The sequence below is a fragment of the Eleutherodactylus coqui genome, chromosome 2 (assembly GCF_035609145.1).
Source record: "Eleutherodactylus coqui strain aEleCoq1 chromosome 2, aEleCoq1.hap1, whole genome shotgun sequence".
Taxonomy (NCBI): Eukaryota; Metazoa; Chordata; class Amphibia; order Anura; family Eleutherodactylidae; genus Eleutherodactylus; species Eleutherodactylus coqui.
In genome coordinates this window covers 297,791,749-297,812,096 of record NC_089838.1, presented here as the reverse complement: position 1 = coordinate 297,812,096, position 20,348 = coordinate 297,791,749, and the positions used below count along the sequence as shown (strand labels likewise).

Genomic DNA, 20,348 nt, shown 5'->3' with positions numbered 1-20,348 from the left:
CCACACGAGAGAGAATTACAACGGTAATTTTATTACTTACTACAAAATATATATATACACACATATTATCTTGGATGACTAAAATACTAAAAAAAAGCACATATATGCTTTAAAGGGATTGCACCAGAATAGCAAATTATACCCTATCTGGAGGATAGGGGAAAAATTGCTGATTGATGGGGGTCCCATGTCCCCCATTCTCCTCACTGTGGGTTACTGCACCCCAAGCAATGAGGAGGAGACTGAATGGAGTGCTTCACTTTCAATATGACCACAAAGTACCAGAGCGGAAAAATCCGCTCAGGATACTTCCATCAATCCCATTGAAATAAATGGAGCGCTGACCGCACATGCTTAGTCAGCGCTCCATTCAGAGTGGGACATCATGGTGGAGAGAAAAAAAAGCAACCTCCACAGTGACAGGAGAGCAGGACATGGGAGTTCCATTCACCAGATTGGCAAGGGTCTTAGCGGTGAGATCACGACCGATCAGCAAGTTGACACATATCCTGTGGATAGAGGGATACCTTGATATTCTGGCACAACCTCTTCAGGTTTAGTTTCAGAAAAATCTTTCATACTGCCCCAAACAATCATACATCTTGAAGAGTTTTGGTCTTCTCATAATTTGCAAAAAGTGCCTTTTAAGCCCCCTTAGACTCCAGTCTCACAATGTCTGTGCCCCCTCTGGTCAAATCCCTGCTAGCCAGTGCTTCACTCATCTCTTATACCTATTTATAAGGATGCAGGGAAGTTCTTCTATAGGTCCATTACAGGTTAGAACAGGTTTGAATTATAACAGCTATGTCCAGATATCACATATGTAAGTTTTTCTATGTTGTCTCAGTGACATCCACATTCTTCAACAATTATGTCTTCATGGTTTCTCTTAACCACCTTTCCTTCATCGTACATCAGCATGGATAATGGACCCATCTTCACAGGAACACATGAGGAACAAACTTCGCTGTCTGAATTGTAGTACTGGATCAAACTCTAAAAAGAAGTGTAAAAAATATATTAAATTATTTTATGGAGAAACTATTCTGTACCATTAAATATGATAAAATTAATACAATACATCATTTTTTTTAATTACAGGAAAGTAGTAATTACCTTAATATAAGCATGATTTGTTGGCTTGAAGATCTCTCTCAGGGGAATGGGACAAGCTCCTTCACATCTGTATGCATTGAATTTCTTAGGATAGACAACCTGCTCTTCCCATCCATACTGTTGGAAGTCCACCATCATGTCTACTCTTCTGCACAGAGGTCTCCCATCTTCAATAGGTTTAATGGGAAAGTTGGCCCTGAATATTGAATTCTTTACACTTCTACCCTTCCTTATACTAGGCATTGGGGTCATCACATACTTAGAAGACTCGACTGTCTGGATGAGGTTGGGATGTCCTTTAAGGTTAGCAGGAGTGTTTGCAAAAACCACCAGTACAGCTTTGTTGGTAAATATTTCTTTACAGCTGTGCTCTTCACCACTGTTGGACATGCTCTTATCCCCCATACCTTCTTTATTATTAGAGCTTTCTCTTTGATGGAAATAAGATTGCATTATTCTGGTGATATTCATAACTTTCAAAGTGGATCCTCTTTCACTGCTAAAGTCAACAATCACCGACCCCAGGAAGATCTTCCCTTCACCTTCTTTACTGTGATAAATGTTAAGGGTTGCATCAAGGGTTCTTTCAGGAGAAGAAAATTGCATCCTCAACTCTGCCAATTGTATTTCAATGTTGCTTGTGATAGAAGACATATCAAAGGACAATTCCCAAAGATTTGTAGATGTCGAGCAACCTGGTGACAAACAGAAGAACATTAAAGTCAACAACCATACTACACTTGTGCAAAAAAAAAAAACACAAAAAAAACATAATTACAAAATACACTCTGTTCAATATTAATAAGAAAATAGTCAACATCTACTCTATAAGGTTAGATGGTTATCAAACATGAAAGTCTCAGCTTTAGGTTGATAAAATTGAAGGAGCACAATACTATAGAACGAGTCCAAATATGGGCTACAAAAATGGTGAAGGGTCTTAAAGGGGTTTTGTCATTACAACAAAATCCCATCCACGTGCTCAACCTGGCCTAAAGTTAAAAAAAAAAAAAAAGGAGGGCATACTTGCCCTGTCCTGGAGCCCTGGGCGTAGCTGGGAGCCGCCACCGGTATTGGCGGTGATTTATGGGTTGATGGCCCGACAGAAGTCAGGTGTCATCTGTGGCCAATCAGAGGCCACAGCGTAACAGTACATACATCACCATACATGTTCCTGGTAAACACGTACGGTAACTCTGTGGCCCCCGATTGGCCGCCGACTACACCTGACTTTCACCGGCCGTCTACGCGGAAGTCGCCACCGATAATGGCGGCAGCTCCCAGCTGGCTCCAGGACAGCAAGTATGCCCTCTTTTTCTACTTTAGGACGGGCTGAGCAGGTGGACGGGGTTTTGTTGTAATGAAAAAAAAACCCTTAAGGCATAAAACTTATCATAAAAGAGTCAAATAACTCAATTTGTATAGCCTGGAGAAAAAAAAAAGGAAAAAAAGGAACATGATGGATGGAAACCTTGTTATATGTTACAGGAGGGGAGAATGGAGAGAGGAGACATGATGGAAACTTTATATATGTTTCAGGAAGTAAAAAGGAGAACGCAGAGGGAAGCCTGAAAATATGTTAAAGGATTAAAAGGGAACTCGTCACATCCCCATAATACCATAAACTAAGTTATAATGCCATAAGAAGGCCTGGCGTGATGTATTTTTTTTATACTCATCCGCACCCGTGATCCAGCGCGGTTACCCTCCAAAGATGGCGCAGCGCTAGAAAATCTGACTTTTTTTTCCAGAGTCTTGTGTGCATGTATAGGAGTGCACGCATACACACGGTACTTTGAAAAGCGTCAGATTTTCCAGCGCTGTGCAATCTTTGGAGGGCAACAGCGCTGGATCACAGGCGAATATAAAAAGAATATATCACCCGGCTTCCCATCACGTCCTGACAGTACTATAATTTAGTTTATGCTGCTGTGGGGACATCATAAGTTCCCTTTAAATAAGGTTCAGTAGGGCAGAAACTAAGCACAAGAACAAGGGGGCACAATCTGAGATTAGTTGGGGGAACATCAGAAGCAATAAAATGAGAGACTAGTCGATGCTGGGAACAAACTTTCAGCAGCTGTGGTTGGAAAATCAAGATTAAGTGAAGTTAAACATGTTAGGAATAAAGCTCTAACTATCCTAATAGAACAATAAAAGGGAAATACTATAAAGGCAAACCACATGGTCTTCTATGTTTCTAGCTGTCCACAGATAAAATGAGAATGGATTAAACAAAGGAAAACTATCAATATAGTTAGTAAAGCATTGGTTCTTACTTTTGGTAGCGAGGCTAAGAATGGTGTCGGAATCTTGAACCACGGATTGTTCCAGGCTGGATAAATCTGTTGTGTTCCCCAAGGTGAGGATCTGGTAGAGTTTCAGCATGAAGGGAGGGTGCTTCCTACTGTGGGAGTCTGTGCTTCCATGTAGACTTGATGTAGCTTTTGGACTTGGGTTTGAATGTTGAAACGGCAACCTCATTTGTTTGCCTGGTAGAGAAGAGGGCATTCCTAAAACCATGGAGATGATTGTGAAGTGTACGATGGCGGTCACCCAAGACATCTTTGCCCAGGTCTTCTGTAGATCTCTCAGGAGATGTTGATCAGAAGCTCTCCAAGAATGAAGTGAGGTCTTAAGAGTTCTTTCACCTTATAAGCTTATGGATCAAAAGCCACCATGTTGACACTTTGGACTTTTCATCTAGATAAGCTCAACAATGCAACTTCAATGCTAGAAGAGACGCTTTATTATGTTAATGAAGGAAGCCATGAGGTGATATACTGCAATGTTTAGGCAACTGAAATGTCCTTTAATGTCTGTTAATTAAAACCACTGCTCCCTAGAAATTAACAAGTATGGAATTTTTGGAGGGGTGCAACTAATTAGTTGTGGTTATTAGCAGATGCGAGTTTTTAAATGTAAGCTGTTAACAGAATTTAAGATTCCAAAAGCTAATGACATTTGTCTTTTAGGTAACTAAGCCTTATTTAGTTTACTCCTTTGTGACATGTGATGTACATGTATGCGATATATGTACGTCACATTCCACAGGGGAGTGTATGGCGTGAGCTCAGAAAAAGAGCCTGTCCCAAACAGGGTGGATGCTGGGTAAGTTATACCCGATCAGAGATATTCTACTCCCGAAAATTGGTCCCCTTGTTGACCACAGCATTCAAGTGGAGAAAAAGAGAGGTGTGGATCTCTCTGTGAACCCATAATCCTCCATGATGCATTTGTGAGGCACCAAGGTGTTGTCAAGGCAGCCATCTTAGTACTGCCACTACATACTGGAGGCAGGGTATAATAGAAAAACACCGAGGGCACAATGCACAGCAATACAGAAGTATAGCAGTGTATAATATAAGAGCTCAATTCATTGAATGTTCAAGTCCCCTAGTGGGAATAAAAATGGATGAATAAAAGTTTAATATTTTCAATTCTTTGAGAAACCAAATAAAAGATGACCCTGTCCTTTGTATTAAGGCACACAATAAAATTAATGCCATTTTTATAACACAGTAAAAACTATAAAAACAAACCAAAAAAAAAACCCCAGAAAATTGCACTTTTAATTAATCTGATAAAAAGAAAAAAAAAAAAAAGACAGAATTGTGTTTTCCCCCATTTAAAACCACAAAATGTTTTCATTTTTTTTTAAAGCTGACCCCTTCTTTGATATTGATTAGATAAAAAAAAAAAAAGGCCACGGTCAGATGAGCAAATTTTCTGTGCAGGTATAGGTACGTTTAAATAACGGCTCTATTTAAACCAATGCTTTCCAATGAAAGCGGTCAGATGTCCATTTTGTAGAAGCGTCTTAACTTTGTACCTGCAAAAGATAGGACATTTGAGTGCAAATGCACCCGGTCACGTGATGTGTGATTTTTTTTATTTTTTTTTAAACACGCCTATATATGCGCGTAAAATTTGCTTGTGTGACCGAGCCCTAAAAGTCTGAACTATTAAAACATCACAAATATCTTACGCTGTGACTGCCATAGAAAAATGCCAGAATGTCAGTTTTTTGATCACTTTTCCTCTCCAAAAAAATGAAATAGAGAGTGATCAAAAGGTTATATATACACCCTAAAGGGGTAACTACAAAAACGACAGCTTGGGCCTCACACAGCTCCGTCAACACGAGAATAAAAAAAAAGTTCTCAAAATATGGCGACACAAATTGAATTTAAAAATAGAAAAAAAATCTTTTAAAAATAGCAAATCATTAAAATAATGTAAGAACCGTAGCACTTTTATTTTTCTATTGAAGAAGATTTATGGGGACTTGTTTTCATTTATCCAACATTTGGGAACATTTTGATTGCTTTTTATTCCTTTTTTTCTAGAGGAAAGATCAACAAACTCTGCAATTCTGGCATGTTTTTTTAAATTTTTAACGGCGTTCACCGTGCGGTATTGATAATATGTAGAGATGAGCGAGTATACTCGCTAAGGCACATTACTCGAGTGAGTAGTGCCTTAGCCGAGTATCTCCCCGCTCGTCTCTAAAGAGTCGGGGGCCGGCGGGGGGCGGGGAGCGGCGGGGGAGAGATGGGAGGAACAGAGGGGAGATCTCTCTCTCCCTCTCCCCTCCCCCCGCAACTCACCTGTCACCCGCGCCAGCCCCCGAATCTTTAGAGACGAGCGGGGAGATACTCAGCTAAGGCACTACTCGCTCGAGTAATGTGCCTTAGCGAGTATACTCGCTCATCTCTAATAATATGTTTAATTTATTCTGCAGGCTGGTACGATTATGTCAATATCAAATTTATAGAGTTGTTTTGTAACTTTTTCATACTTAAAAAAAATAGAGGTTTTTGAGTGCAGCTATAAAATGTATTTTTTTTTATTTATTTGTCAACAGTGCTGTGAAAGGCTTTTATTTTTGTGAGATGAGTTGCACTTTTGATAATACCATTTGTTGATCCCTGCGACATTTCGATCATTTTCTATTCAGATTTTTTGTAAGGAAAGATTGGCAAAATGAGCAATTTTTTTTACAATGTGTACTGTGTGGGTTAAATAAAGTTTTTTCCTTGTATTTTGTTTTTAAATAGTTAAAGCTTTTGATTTTTGTCCCAGTAGGGGACTTGAATATTCCCATATTTTAGAATTCTCCTAATATACTATTATACTTCAGTATAGCAGTGTATTAGAAATCCTAAGAAGCTCAGCCAGAAGTCTCATAGGCCACCATAGCAAGCAGACCTGGAGGCCATATTCAAGCCTCCGGGTGCCATAGCATTGTGATCATGGGGTCTCGATGGGCGAGAAAGGGAGCTTCCTCCCTTTGACAGCGTTTTACATGCTGCAGTCGCACTGCCCGTGGCTAGGGGTTAAACAGCGGGGATCTGTGGTTTCTTTGGACCCTGCTGTTAGCTGTCAGATAACAGCCTAGAATCTGCTCTGAGTACCGGCTCTTCCTGGCATGGAAGACCCACGTTAGGCTTTTGATGCAGCACCGTCAAAAGATGGCACATAGGAATAAAGCCCCCAAGGCCTAGTGCCCACGGCCATGACGGTCTCCACAAGCGGAATTCCGCAGCAGAGTCCATCACGGCGCCACCCCAGAGACCCCATACTCACCTCTACATCTGCTGCCCGATGTCCCGCATCCTGTGCTGGCGCGCATGCGCAGTACAGTACAAATGCACTTTATCATTTTAGATTTTTTAAATATATTTTATGGCCTAGAAGGATTTATTTAGTTATTATTCATTTAGTTTTTAAATTCTACTTTCTCTTACATCTAAATAATGTTAATTTTAGTTTAAGAGAATTATTTTAAATGATCATGTTTAAGCTTAAAAATAAAATAAATATGCCGAAAAAAACTATGAACAACAATTTCCTTTTAACTTGCTGGATGATCACATTTCATTCCGGTAATTGTGTATTACCTTGTAATTATCTGTATTGGGCGGGAAGTTACATTTTTATAGTCAAAAGACTTTTTACATGTACGTAAATTTCCATGTTACCCCTTATACTTGACCCCCCCCCCAGTTTTTGTATAGTGTATTGTGTCCCATTGCTACTACTATACATCTAGAATACTTTGCTCTTTCACCTCAAAAGATGTACTTTCACCCGGTATAATAGTCAACTGAAACCATTGTTTCCTCAGTAACGCTTCTACATAATAGGTGCCACAAAGTTGCTTTATCTATCTACGCAAGTGTGATGTGATGATTCGCATTGAATCCTCTATGGAAGCTGAAACTCGCATGGGAGGATCGGAATTTTAGAAGCCATTGCCTGAAACTCACTTTACATCTTGGAGTAAAATGCAGTTTGCCGAGCCCAATATTGCGCTCGCTAATGCATAGGTAGCTTAAGTCTATCAGCACCCCTGTGCCTCACAAGGGGGGGTGACGATAAGCTACTTTTGCAAAATACAAACACTCAAAGCTACATCTATGGAAAACAAATGGTGTTTGAAAAGTGTTGACACAAAAACTATTGTAATCACATTCTGTATAAATCTGATATGGCCATAATCGTATCAGCCTGTAGAACATTAGAGGAATCAGGAAAACACGTTGGGTTAAGAGATTGATTGCATAACTAGAGGTTTCAGCAAAAACATTGAAGACAAGTCCCCCCCCCCACCTCAGTCAAATAGTAGAAGTTACATCTTCTGTCTATATCCCCACATAGTATTCATCAGCTGCCCGGCACCGCTCTGTACATTGACCCCTTGCCACTCTCTAGCTCCAAGCACAGTACATCCGGAGCCGGGAGGTGGACTCTACGTACAAAATGGCACTGGGCAGTTGAGGAGTCCTGTATGCGGAAGAATAGAGTAGATGTAACGTCTACTATTTGAATGAAGTGGGGGAGCGAGGGCCAGATGGGGAGTGGAATTAAGTCAGGGCACTATATTTAAGTGGGGCCACAGAGACTGTTAACCGTATGTGTTAACCCTTAAAATGCCACTGTCAATTTTGACAGCGGCAATTAAATGCTCCCTTCAGAGTTCCGAAGTCCCGATGAGATCATGGGGTACTGTTTGGTTGCCATGGCAGACGGGGGCCTTCTGAAAGCCCCCGGGGTTTCCTTTACAGATCGCCTATAAAGCCATGCCTGTGGCGTGGCTTGATAGATTACCTGTTAGATCGTGGTGTAATGTAATAAAAATAAAACAAATTATAAAAAAAACATTTTGCCATATTAAGAATAAAAAAACAACATAGTTGGTATCGCTGTGTCCATGAAAGTTCAATCTATCAAAGTAACACGTCATTTACTCAACAAGGTGGACATTGTCAGAAAAAAACCCACCAGAACTGCGTTTTTTGTAACTTGACAACCCCTTTGGGCTAACTTCACACGGATGATTCATGATCGGGCCAGTGATTCATGGCCCGATATCGCGCTGGCCAGCGTGTGATTTCCCCATGGCTGTGAGGGTTTTTTTTTTTATATCAAAACCGCCTTGTATCACTTTGGGGGAGACCGCACTCGCATGCAATGCTGCCGCCAGCCCCAAAGAATGTGGTTCATATTTGTGGATCTCGCAGAGCATAAATCTCGCGCCATTTTTTTGGCCATGTGTAAACGGCCTTAGAGTGAATGCTCTCAGTGTCTGTGGTTTACCTCTTCAGTATATCAGTGTGACATGTATACATTAAGAGGATAAAAGAGCAATCACGGCAGCAGATTTCTGGTGCAACTTCATGCATCCATATGGAAGTATCCGTATAAATGCATGAAGTTGCATCAAAAATCTGCCGTGATTGCTCTTTTATCCTATGACATTTGGGACCTGGATACGTTCTGTACCGGGCGTGCAGAGGTTATTCAAAAAAACAAAACCCTCCCCCTATTTGGACTTTGGCGAGTGCTGCTGAGTGCTTACTCTGTTTGAATGTGTACATTAATAGACATCTTGGAGGGTAAAGATACAAAAAAACTAAGTTTTAAAAATTAGTGAAACCCAAAACCCAAAGAAGTTGCTTTCTGGCTACCCGAGATGATACTCCTGCTAATGCCACCACTGATTTGTTTTAATAACTCTAGTCTTTGTTCTAGCCATATTGTATGGTAGCGGAATAAACATGGCATAGACAATGGCCTGACTCCAGGCGACACCTACACTTCACACCCTAGATCTGAAGGCTATGGGAGGTCCGTCTAAGGTGTAGACTGAGGTCTGTCTCTTTTGTATCACCCTGATGTAAGACATTAGTTTACAATACATAATACAAAGCCCTACAAATACTTTTGAAGTCATGATACTTGATATGCGGCCAATTGCCTGGATGACTATAACAAATTTCTTTGAAAGACATCAATTAAAGTCAGCATGGTGCCGGCCCAGCAGAAACTTGGGTATCTCCATAACTCATTTGGATCTCAATGGAGATGATCAAACGCGTGCGCCCTCCCCTCTGTTGTGAATGGGCAAGGAACATCATCCTTCTGAAGATCATCTCATGGACACATTATAAAAAACCTTGAAGGATGCCAGAAAATGTGCCATATTATAATAACAACCACCAAGCTTGACAAAGACCCCGAGTGGGTCGAAACGTTGCATCTATGGAGGAATAAACTCATACTTGAATTTCTGTACGCCTGGAATGCTGTCACTCCCTCTGTATTTAATAGACTTTGCATAGGAGCCTGTGACTCAGACCCCCACTTGTGACCTGCATAAGGAGATCTGAAAGATCTGACATCTGATTGACAAATCCAGAAGTGTGCCGCGGATTAATTGCATTGTATCCTTGCCTCATGAATTATGTAATCCACAACGCCTCCAGCCAGAGTTCCACCATTATAATGCCGCCCATAATGTCCCCAGTGCCAGCCATAGGTCCCCCATTATGACAGTCATAGTATCTCCAGAACATTTCTGGCCATAATGACACCAGTATTGTACCCATTAGCAAAATATGCGCATGCAATGCACAGAGAATAGCGCCCACTGATGCCCATTGACGGGTTTGTTCTTATAAATGTTTTTTACGGGCATGTGGAAAAGGATCTGCTCTATCTTTCTGCAAATTGTGCAGCAAAGGCCCCATATAAATCTATGGGAGGTGCGCAAATGTGAAATAAGCTGTGCAATTCCGCGAAAAACAGAACACATCACCTGGACCTCATTAGGCTAAATAGCCTTCCATATCAAGGCGAGGCGTTTTGCGCGCACTTATGACCAGGCCATGCGTGCGCAAAAAGTACAGTACTATGTGCCAGTACTCATGCAAATGAACCTCATTCACTACGCAAATACGTTGCGTTGAGGCAAACGTGTTTCTACGTACAGTCGTCTGAAGAAGCCCATACGGTATCAGCTGCAGAGGCCTACCAGAGTTCCTTCATTCATGATCCCAAAACAGAGCCACATGTTTGTGCACCATCTGACCATAAAATACTGGCTGAGAACCATTGCCCTAACCAATCAAGTATGAACAGCGTCTTGTCGACAGAAGCAAGAAAATGTATATCTGAGATAAGATAAAAATAAAACAGCACTCACCCAGTGCAAGGTGGGTTCCCCCAGGTAATGGGGATACCCACCCGCACCCAGAGTCCAAGTTTTGTGTGTCAAATCAATCCCCACGATCCAGAGGTCCTGGAGAGAAGAACAACTCACCAGAGCTTTATGTAAGGCAACAAGTATAGGAAAAAAAAGATACTAACCATACTTTAATAGAAAATGACAGCAACGCGTTTCGGCATACAAGCTTAAGGATTTTCTATGCTTGAAAAAGGTGCTTGTGTGCCGAAAACGCGTTGGAGGTCAATTTCTGGTATGTTAAATTATGGTTAAATTAACCATTAAATCCTTTGGATAATTTATTCCTCCCCTACCCGTGGAGTATATTGCCCTAACCAACACCCAATTTTGGAATCGTTCCCCTTATAAGGCTGGTTTCACACAGCGTATGCATATTTACATGCACAGGAGCGCCATGTATTTGTGGGATGAACATTTTTTCTGCATGCACATTGGTGTTCAATTTGCTGGGCTTTGCATGCTCAAAAAAAAGAAAAGAAAAATACGCCCCAATGCTCCCTTCCCATTTCTGGTTTTGGCTCACTGATGTAAATTACAGCGTGTGAATAAGGCCTAGGGCTGTGTTGACTTCTATGTCCGAACCTCCAGTGCAGATCCAATACAACATTTCTGAAATAATAGTGCAGCATGCTGCACTGTTTTGTTGGGAAAATGCCATTCCTATGAAAGGAATGCCCCAACGCAGGGGTTCCCAACTCCAGTCCTCAGGGACCACCAACAGGTCATGTTTTCAGGATCTCCTATGGTAAGAACACCTGTGGCAATGTCTGAGGCACTGACAATAATTACATCACCTGTGCAACACTGAGGAAATCCTGAAAACATGACCTGTTGGTGGTCCCTGAGGACTGGAGTTGGGGAACACTGCCCCAACGCATATGTGAATGAAGCCTCAAGATTCCTCTACAAAGCACCATTAGGCCGCCTGCAGACGGCCGGGTCGGATCCCACTGCGAGAATTCTGGCAACGGGACCCGACCCGAGCCCCTGCAGGGACCAGTGTGGCGCTCACCCCTCCCGCAGCTCCGGCTCTTTGATGTGCAGAGCTGAGCCGGGCGAGACCTGTCTGCATAGGATTGTGTTTTGCAATGCAATGCTACGCAGGCAAACAGGGGCCTAAATTCTCAGAAAAGTTGCTGAAGTGTACGGACGACAGCCGCTTGTAAGCTTGTACACAGAGCGCCTATCATTCATTAGTTGCTCACTGGAGGTATAATTTGTAAGTGGGATCTCCATGCAAATTTGTTCACAAGTCGTTCACATACAGACGACTACGACTTTACACCGGGTGCCTTTTCAGTGGCCAACAACTAGGGGAGCTAAAAGGAAACGACTAGTGAACACAGGATCATGTGTACATGGAACAGCTGGCATTTCCATTCACTCTTTTGAACAATAAAGCTACATTTACACGGACGAGAATCTTGCGTGGGTTTTGTGCGCTGCGAGATGCACAAAACTCATGAATATAAACTTTTGAATGGACTTATTCACATGAGCGATGCTGCAAGGATGAAAATCGCGGCATGTTCTATCTTTGGGTGTTCCCTTGGAACGTCTCCCCCAGTGTTTTCAATGGGTCTTTTAACCCATTAAGGACCATATACGTTGCCTGGTCCTGGGCTTAAAGGGGTTGTCCCGCGAAACAAAGTTGGGGTATACACTTCTGTATGGCCATATTAATGCACTTTGTAATGTACATCGTGCATTAATTATGAGCCATACAGAAGTTATTCACTTACCTGTCCCGTTGCTGGCGTCCTCGTCTCCATGGTGCCGTCTAATTTTCAGCGTCTAATCGCCCGATTAGACGCGCTTGCGCAGTCCGGTCTTCTCCCTTCTGAATGGGGCCGCTCGTGCCAGAGAGCTGCTCCTCGTAGCTCCGCCCCGTCACGTGTGCCGATTCCAGCCAATCAGGAGGCTGGAATCGGCAATGGACCGCACAGAAGACCTGCGGTCCACCGAGGGTGAAGATCCCGGCGGCCATCTTCGCAAGGTAAGTAAGAAGTCACCGGAGCGCGGGGATTCGGGTAAGTACTATCCGTTTTTTTTTTTAAACCCCTGCATCGGGTTTGTCTCACGCCGAACGGGGGGGGCTATTGAAAAAAAAAAAACGTTTCGGCGCAGGACAACCCCATTAAAACCCTGCCAATATTAAAATTACGGCGATGCTTTAAGCCTCTTGACTCTGCAATGAATCAGAGGCAGGACGGGTTATCAGCTGTTAGTAACATCTGATAACCGGGAGGAGAAGGCAGAGCGTTTTTTAACCCTTTCTGCCTTTTCCTTTGCACAGTACACAGCGCTCATTGAGCGCTGTGTACTAGAAAGTGAAAGTGGAAGGGTGTCTTCCACTCCGGGAGGCATATTTGGCATGACTGGGGTATAACGGATGCGTCTGCTGCAACCTCCCCCTTAACCTCTTATCTAAAATAACCACCAACAACTTTTCTTCTTTGGATAATTTTGGTCACAGCAACCAGTTTATTAAAACAAACACAATAATAAACATACAACTTTTCTACCCTAATGATAAAACTATTTTGGGAGAGATCCTTGGAGCCCTCTAGGTCTGTCGCCTCACCAACCATGGGAAATATGTGAAACTGCCTCCCGTCGCCTACCATCGGACTCGGGAGACCCTATTTCCCCACGAACCACGCCTCCCGTCTCCAATCACCTGACTCGGGAGGCTCGCCAACTATCCTCTAGTCGCCTTTCCTCCTGACCCCGAGGCCCGCTAGCCATACTCAGACCAGCCACACACACCATCTTTGCAGGGCCACCTCTGTCAAAGCCAATAGGCGACAGACCTACCTAGTAATTAATCACCACCAAAGATCCCTCCCCAACCCGCCACAGCCAGCATGGCTTGACCCCCTCAAGCCTGCGCCGCCCTCCATAAGACTAAGGAGCGCTCTATACCCTCCTGAATGGCCTCCAACCACAAGTCCGTGCCTATGATGTTTAAATGCACTCTGTCTTCCCTCCAATAGTTCCCCGTCCTTCCAAGTCAATATGACGTACTGCCACACCCCCATTTCTGGCCACAAAGCGAGATACCTCCCTGTTCAATTTAATTCTCGCCTTGTCGAGCACCTTTGACGATCGCACAAACCTCCATGTCTTACGGGGAACTATTTCCAACCATACTACAATTAGCTTTCTATGGGAGGCTACTAGTCTCAAAATATCGTATCCGATATCCCGAGACAAATCCCGGAAGGGCCTCCTTCCCAAGTCATTCCCCCCCCGCATGTACTACCAATATATCGGGCACCCTATCCAGCCCCGCCATGCTCTCAAACTCCTGTAGAACCTTACAGCAGGACATTCCCCTTATGCCCATCCATCGCAACACCACTTCCTCCCTCGGGAACCGCAACTGCCTTCCGTCTGGCCTAACCCCTGCCCTTTCGCTACCCCAAAAGACATATGAATGCCCCATAACCCACACAAGGGCCGGTTGATGACCTGCAACAGAAGGAAAAACAACATTGAACCAAAACCCTCCGTATTCCCCGATAGCCCCCTTTCCTAAAGCAACTGAGGTCGCACATATAACTTGTACCGTCCCGACCTCCATCTCCCAATCCTCCTAACTATCTCACCCCCCAAACCCTGAACAGAAGCCTCCGTGGCTGCCCCGATCCTAAAGGAATGTGTCCCGAATTGTGAACTATTTAAACCTATATTCTCCAGCGCCTTCTTAAGGATCGCCGAAAACGGAAATCTGGACAAAAATTTCCCATTCTCATGTTTTAATAGGGGTCCCGAGTTACCCTTCCCCATGCTACTGTAATTCTCCTACGCACGCCGAGGGCACATTACCGCCCATTCTACTTCGCCTAACCGCACAACTTGTCCCCGCCCAGCCTGATCTGTCTTAGACCGCCGTATCCGCAGTTCCAAACCCCCATCCATGGGGCTCACGTCGTCAACCTGCAAGCCCCCCTCCCAACCGTCTTGCTAGGCGAAACTAGCTCACCTACCCGTAGTGCTCCAAAAAAGGCCAGTGAAAAAGCTAATCTTAATAACGCCCTTTCAAACACATCTACGCAAATCTGCTGTAACGCGCCCCCATTTTTTCCAATAAATCAAATGATATAGGCCTGCGCGCATCAGCTCTCTTTTGTCCCCTTAAAGCTTGTTTAACTAAAAATTGCTTTATGTCGCCCACTCCCCTTAACTTGCACCCAAATGCCACCCCTGCCATAAAACGATTTACCTGAGCTACCGTCCTCTCCTCCGCCCCTACCATGCCCAACCAAATTAATAACGCCCCCACCCATTCTTTCTCTGTGTTTTCAATGTGTTGGTGCCCCAACCACTCCTCCCACTCCCTCCATGCTGCTTCGTATGCAGCCCTAGAACCCTGAGCCAGTGACCTGTCAATCAGGTGCCCCACTGCTCTCTTACCGGATTCCATAGCCGAGACGGGCACGTCATCCCTTTTTCTTCTGCCTCGGGGGCCAAAGTCCTGAACCGCTCCCACTGAAAATGAGAGAGAGCATCCGCAATTAAGTTCTTAACCCCTGGAATGTGCACCGCAGTCACCCACATATTCAGCGACAATGCCTCCCACACCAGGTGGCGTAATAAATTCACCGCCGGGGGAGACGATGCCGTCATCGTGGTAATGACCTGTACTACTCCCATATTGTCACAATGGAACCTCACCTTCTTGTTCTGAAAGCGAGTGCCCTATAGCGCAATCGCGACCACTATTGAAAACAGTTCCAACAGTACCAAATTTTTTAACAACCCCAGCTTTCCCCAATCTGCAGGCCACTCGTCCGCGCACCATTGCCCTTGGGCATATGCGCCAAAACCACCGCTCCCTGCTGCATCAGTAAACAACTCACAATCTACATTCTCGCTCACCTGCTGCATAATTACCGTTTTTCCATTGTATCTGTCCAAAAATGATGACCAAACCATCAGGTCATCTTTATGTCTTTTCCCTAAGCGAATAAAGTGGTGCGCGGCCCGCACCCCTGCAGTTGCCGCCGCTAGCCTCCTACAAAAAAACTCGGCCCATCGGTATTATCCGGCAAGCAAAATTAAGCTTGCCCAATAATGACTGTAACCCTCGCAGGGTGATCTTGTTCGAATTCCGCGCCCTATCCAGTTCTTCCTTCAAGTCCCGCAACTTATCCACGGGTAACCGACACACCATTGCCGCTGTGTCGATGGTGATACCCAAAAAATTCAAACATGTCGTGGGTCCTTCAGTTTTGTCAGGGGCCAACGGCACCCCGAAACGCTGAGCGACCCATTGCAATGTTCCCATTAAAGTCACGCAAATTGGCGACTCCCTGGGGCCAACACATAAGAAATCATTCAGGTAGTGAATAATCGACTGCCCATTTGCAGTGTCCTTCACCACCCACTCCAGAAATGAGCTAAATGCCTCAAAATATGCACATGAGATTGAGCATCCCATGGGCAAACACCTATCAGCAAAATAACTCCCATTCCAGAAACAGCCTAATAACCTGATGCTGCTAGGCGCCACCAGCAATAAGCGAAAAGCCGATTCAATATCTGCTTTCGCAGTGCAGCATCAAATGAGGTATATACCACTGAACAAAGTTCTGGTTCTATACCATCGTTGACCGACAACCCCCTTTGGGTAAGATAAATGGTGAATTAACCGAAATTTGTTCGGCTCCTTCTTAGGGACTACCCCTAGTGGCGATACCACAAACTCCGGCAAAGGAGGCTCCTTGAACAGACCTGCCATGCGCCCCAATGCTACCTTCTTAGCCAGCTTCTCAGTTACTATCATCGGACTCTTCAGAGCTGATTGCAAGTTTTTTGTAGAAAACGGAATTTTGTGTAACGGGGGCGGAATATAAAACCCATCTCGGAAACCCTTGAACAACAGCTCGGCCTTTTCTCTATCATGGTACCTGTTTAGAAACGGTACCATCTCTGCCAGCCTCACTGGCGTCATACCTTTTACCAAAACTCCCGGGAGCTTTTCCCTTTCCTTTCTTGAAGCATCGAGATGCTCCATGGGACACTGCATTGCAATGGGAGCAGATATGTTTAAATCTGCAACCCGCCCCAAACTTGCATTGGCCTTCGTTAAATTGCAACACAAGCCTGGTCTATTGCCTCCCCCCCTGTCCCCCCTGACTTCCCCCCCCCTGAGGGCTGGAGGCCGAGCCTGCTGGCCCGGCTCCCCCCTAAAAGGGCTGACCAAACCGCACTGGGGCCATAACCCTTAGCCACAACCCTATGTCCTGTTGGTCCCACCGGATGGAGGGCCTGACTGCCTTTCGCTGCCTAAATTGTTCATCATAGCGCAGCCAAGTCTGCCCCCCGTAAACCCTATACGCCTCTCCTATCGAATCTAAGTAACAGAACAGCCCAGAGCAATTCTCCGGTGCTTTCTCCCCTATAATACTCACCAAAATGGCAAATGCTTGCAGCCAGTTTGTGAACGTCTGTGGGATCAGACGCCACCTGCGCTTTTCTTCCTCTTTTTTAAACTCGGTCCTCTACCCCTTATCCAGATTAAATTTTTCCAGGGGAAGGAGGGAGAATATTTCCACATATTCATCCTCCCATATTTTCGCCCTGGTTTCTTTCTTTAAAAAGGAGCCCCTAACGGCCCCTCGAAACATACATATACTTCCCCTTTTGCTCTATCGTCTAGCCTAATCCCATCCCCCTCCTTCTCCTTTTCACCATCACTCCTGACAGTGGCTCTCCACTACACCTTCCTACGCCGCTACCCCCTGTAATACTATCCCTGCCGGAGAACGACCCAAGCGGCGCAGTTCATGCCGAAGTCGGCAATGGCCCACTACCCATATTTGCCGCACGCACCGCCGGTTCTACCCCAGTCCCCCCTGCCGAGCTTCCCGTCTGGAAGCTGGTACCAGATGACACGCTTGACGGCATATCGGACGCCGATACCGGCGGCGCCCATGACTCCTGTTGCCCCTGCCTATGCAAAAACTGTAGCATGGCCCCTACCAACGCTGTGACCTCGCTATCCCCCTAGGACGCCATAGCATCTCGCAGACCCCCTAGTTCCCGCACATTACCCCCCGCAGGTGCCACCCGGCTTACATCAATTTGACTGGACAACATGGAACACTCACTGGGCTGCATAGGTGCTGTGGGCCCACCAGCCGCCGCTCTGTCTTCATGCCAATCGTTCTCCGTCCTGTTTCGTCCCGCAGCTTCGTCAAACGACTGCCGCCTTGCCGCCATGCTCACAGCCGCCTCCCTGCGATCGGCTGCAGCGTTGCCCCGCTGTCTGGAACCGGCCGGCTGCCGTCTACCCGTAGCATCTCCCAACTCCCTTCTCCTGCCGGGCTGTGCATGCTGCACCGCTTGAGCTGTGTCCTGTGATCCAGCTCTGCTAACTCTCCCACTGTGGCAGGGCTGCTCCCCCTGCTGGACAAAGTGCAGGTTACCCCCCTCTCTCTCTTCTTCTCTGGCCGTCTGTGCAAGCCTAGGCCCGCCCCCCTCCCAGCCCTGCTCTCACCACTTGCTGGGGTTGCCGAGTGGAGCCTGGCTGAAGGGATCGGGGACGGGCTCCTTAAGCGGCGCCTGCGCGCTGGTGCCTGGTCGGGGCTAAGCCGCTCCGGCGGCCTCGCCCGCTGCGGTCTCCTGTCACTCACCGCCGCGGGCTGTGCCTCTGCTGCACCCCGTGCCTCTCCCGATAGCTCCTCAAGCCAGCCGAGTCCCCTTTCCTCTGCCGTCCGGATCCTCTGCAGCAGCGCTTCCATCGAGAGGTAAGGGTTTCTTCTGGGCTCTTCTGTCTTCTCCCGTGGTCTTCTCCTAGGCTCGTCCAGTCGCTCTCACTCTTTTCTTTTAGGTCTTCTCCTCCGCTCGTCCCGCCGCTCTTCCTCTCTTCTTCCGCGGTGGTGGTGGTGGTGGAGGTGTCTTTTCTCCTTCTCCGGCTCTCTTCTGCTCCTGGTCCGTCTTCTTCACTCTCCTTCCTGGACTGGCTCCTCCTCTGACTATTCGCGCTCTTTTTTCCCCCCACTGAATCCCCCCCCCCCTTTCCCAGCATGCCCCTTCTTTCTTTAACCCTTTCCCTCCCTGTTAACCCCGTCATGCTTGCCTTCACCTACAGCCCTTTGGGCTTCAGCTCCGGCATTACTTTTCAGCCGCACTTCAGTAGCGGTGAGCGATTCAAGCGACCCGATTGGTTGTTGGGTACACCCCCCCTTTGGAGATGTGCACGAGTGGCCGGGCCGTTAAATAAGCAGCAGCAGGGCCGTAGGAGGGTCGGCAACTAAGCCGAACCCCTAACCCTAAACCCTAACCCCCCGCAGGTCTCGTGAAGTAGCACACGTGCACATCTCCAAAGGGGGGTGTGTACCCAACAACCAATCAGGTCACTGAAATTGCTCACCGCTACTGAAATACCAAGTATGCCTCCGGGAGCCGGGGGTCATGTGACCGCCAGAGTTCCCTGCTACAGCAGAGCTGGAGGGTCATACTAGACCCTGGCCAGCTCTACCAGCGACTAATGTCACTACAGGGGAGGTTTTCCCCGTAACTGGGGCTCCTATGGATGCAGCTCCTGTGGATGCCCCAGCTACAGTGGGAAAATGTCACAAATTATTATTATTTTTTTAAATGTGAATGTTCCCAGGTCTTACATGACGTCATGGGGGACATAGATAGTAAAAAACATAATTACATACACAAATAAAACAAAACTACAGAATAACAATACATACATAAGAAAGAAAAGAACACAAAGCCGACGCCAATCAAAACCGTCACTATATGCACCCTGTAATCCAAAAGCATACATACTATACATCAAAACGTCCGAAACAAATAGAGGAACCCATTCCCACACTTTATTTTAGCATAAATATACAAAATATAAAAAAAAATAACTATAAATATTTTTTTAAATTTTACCCCCCAAAAAACTAAAAAAAAAGTCAGTCAGTGAAAAAGATATATATATATATATATATATATATATATATAAAAACAACAACAAAAAACAAACAAAAACACAGCAAAAATTATTTTGGTAGCTAAAGGAAACAAAATTGGGCAGTAAAACCGCCCTATTTTGTAAAATCCCTAAAAAGTGTCTAGTCCTTAAGGTACAAAACAGCCGGGTCCTTAAGGGGTTAAAGACATTGCGCACACTCGAATGCCGTGCGATGCGAGTGTGATGTGATGTTTCCCCACTGAAATCAATGGGAAACACTTGTACCCCTTTGACGCGCTGCGTTGCGGGAAACACACACCTGAGGATCACAATTTCACAGAAGTGATGTGATAAGCACACCTTGACAAGTGCCATATTGGGCAGAGTTTCTCTGCACGATATCGCACTCACTCATGTGAATTTAGGCTTATCCATATGACAGTTGTGCCATGTAAAACCACCCTCAGGCCGGGCTCACACCGCCATGTTTACTTGTTGGCCACATGCATAACGCTCCCGCAGGAACACGTACTCCGTGACACGCTTACTTGCTGCGTGACGCCAATCCCACAAACCTATGCTCCAAGATAGGAGACGCTGAGATTTTGCTTTGTGTGAGCATGGAATCTTAGGCTACAAATATCTTTTATCTTACCAAGAAAATAACATACACCAAATCTGAATCTGGATTAAAAGGCAGCGGCATTTATTTAAACTGGGTTAAAACATATTAAATATCATAAAATATATAAAATGTAGACTCAGTCCGTCCAC

General features: G+C 45.4%; 1 protein-coding gene across 1 annotated transcript; it reads right to left on the bottom strand.

Annotated features, from left to right (window-relative positions):
- Window positions 1-843: 843 nt before the first annotated feature.
- On the bottom strand, window positions 844-3,681 carry LOC136610843 (nodal homolog 2-A-like). The gene is made up of 3 exons (XM_066590039.1): window positions 3,396-3,681; window positions 1,117-1,811; window positions 844-996 (listed from the first exon to the last, which is right to left on the bottom strand). The coding sequence occupies exons 1-3, from the start codon at window positions 3,679-3,681 to the stop codon at window positions 844-846; spliced, it is 1,134 nt and encodes a 377-aa protein (XP_066446136.1).
- Between the last annotated feature and the right edge of the window lie 16,667 nt (window positions 3,682-20,348).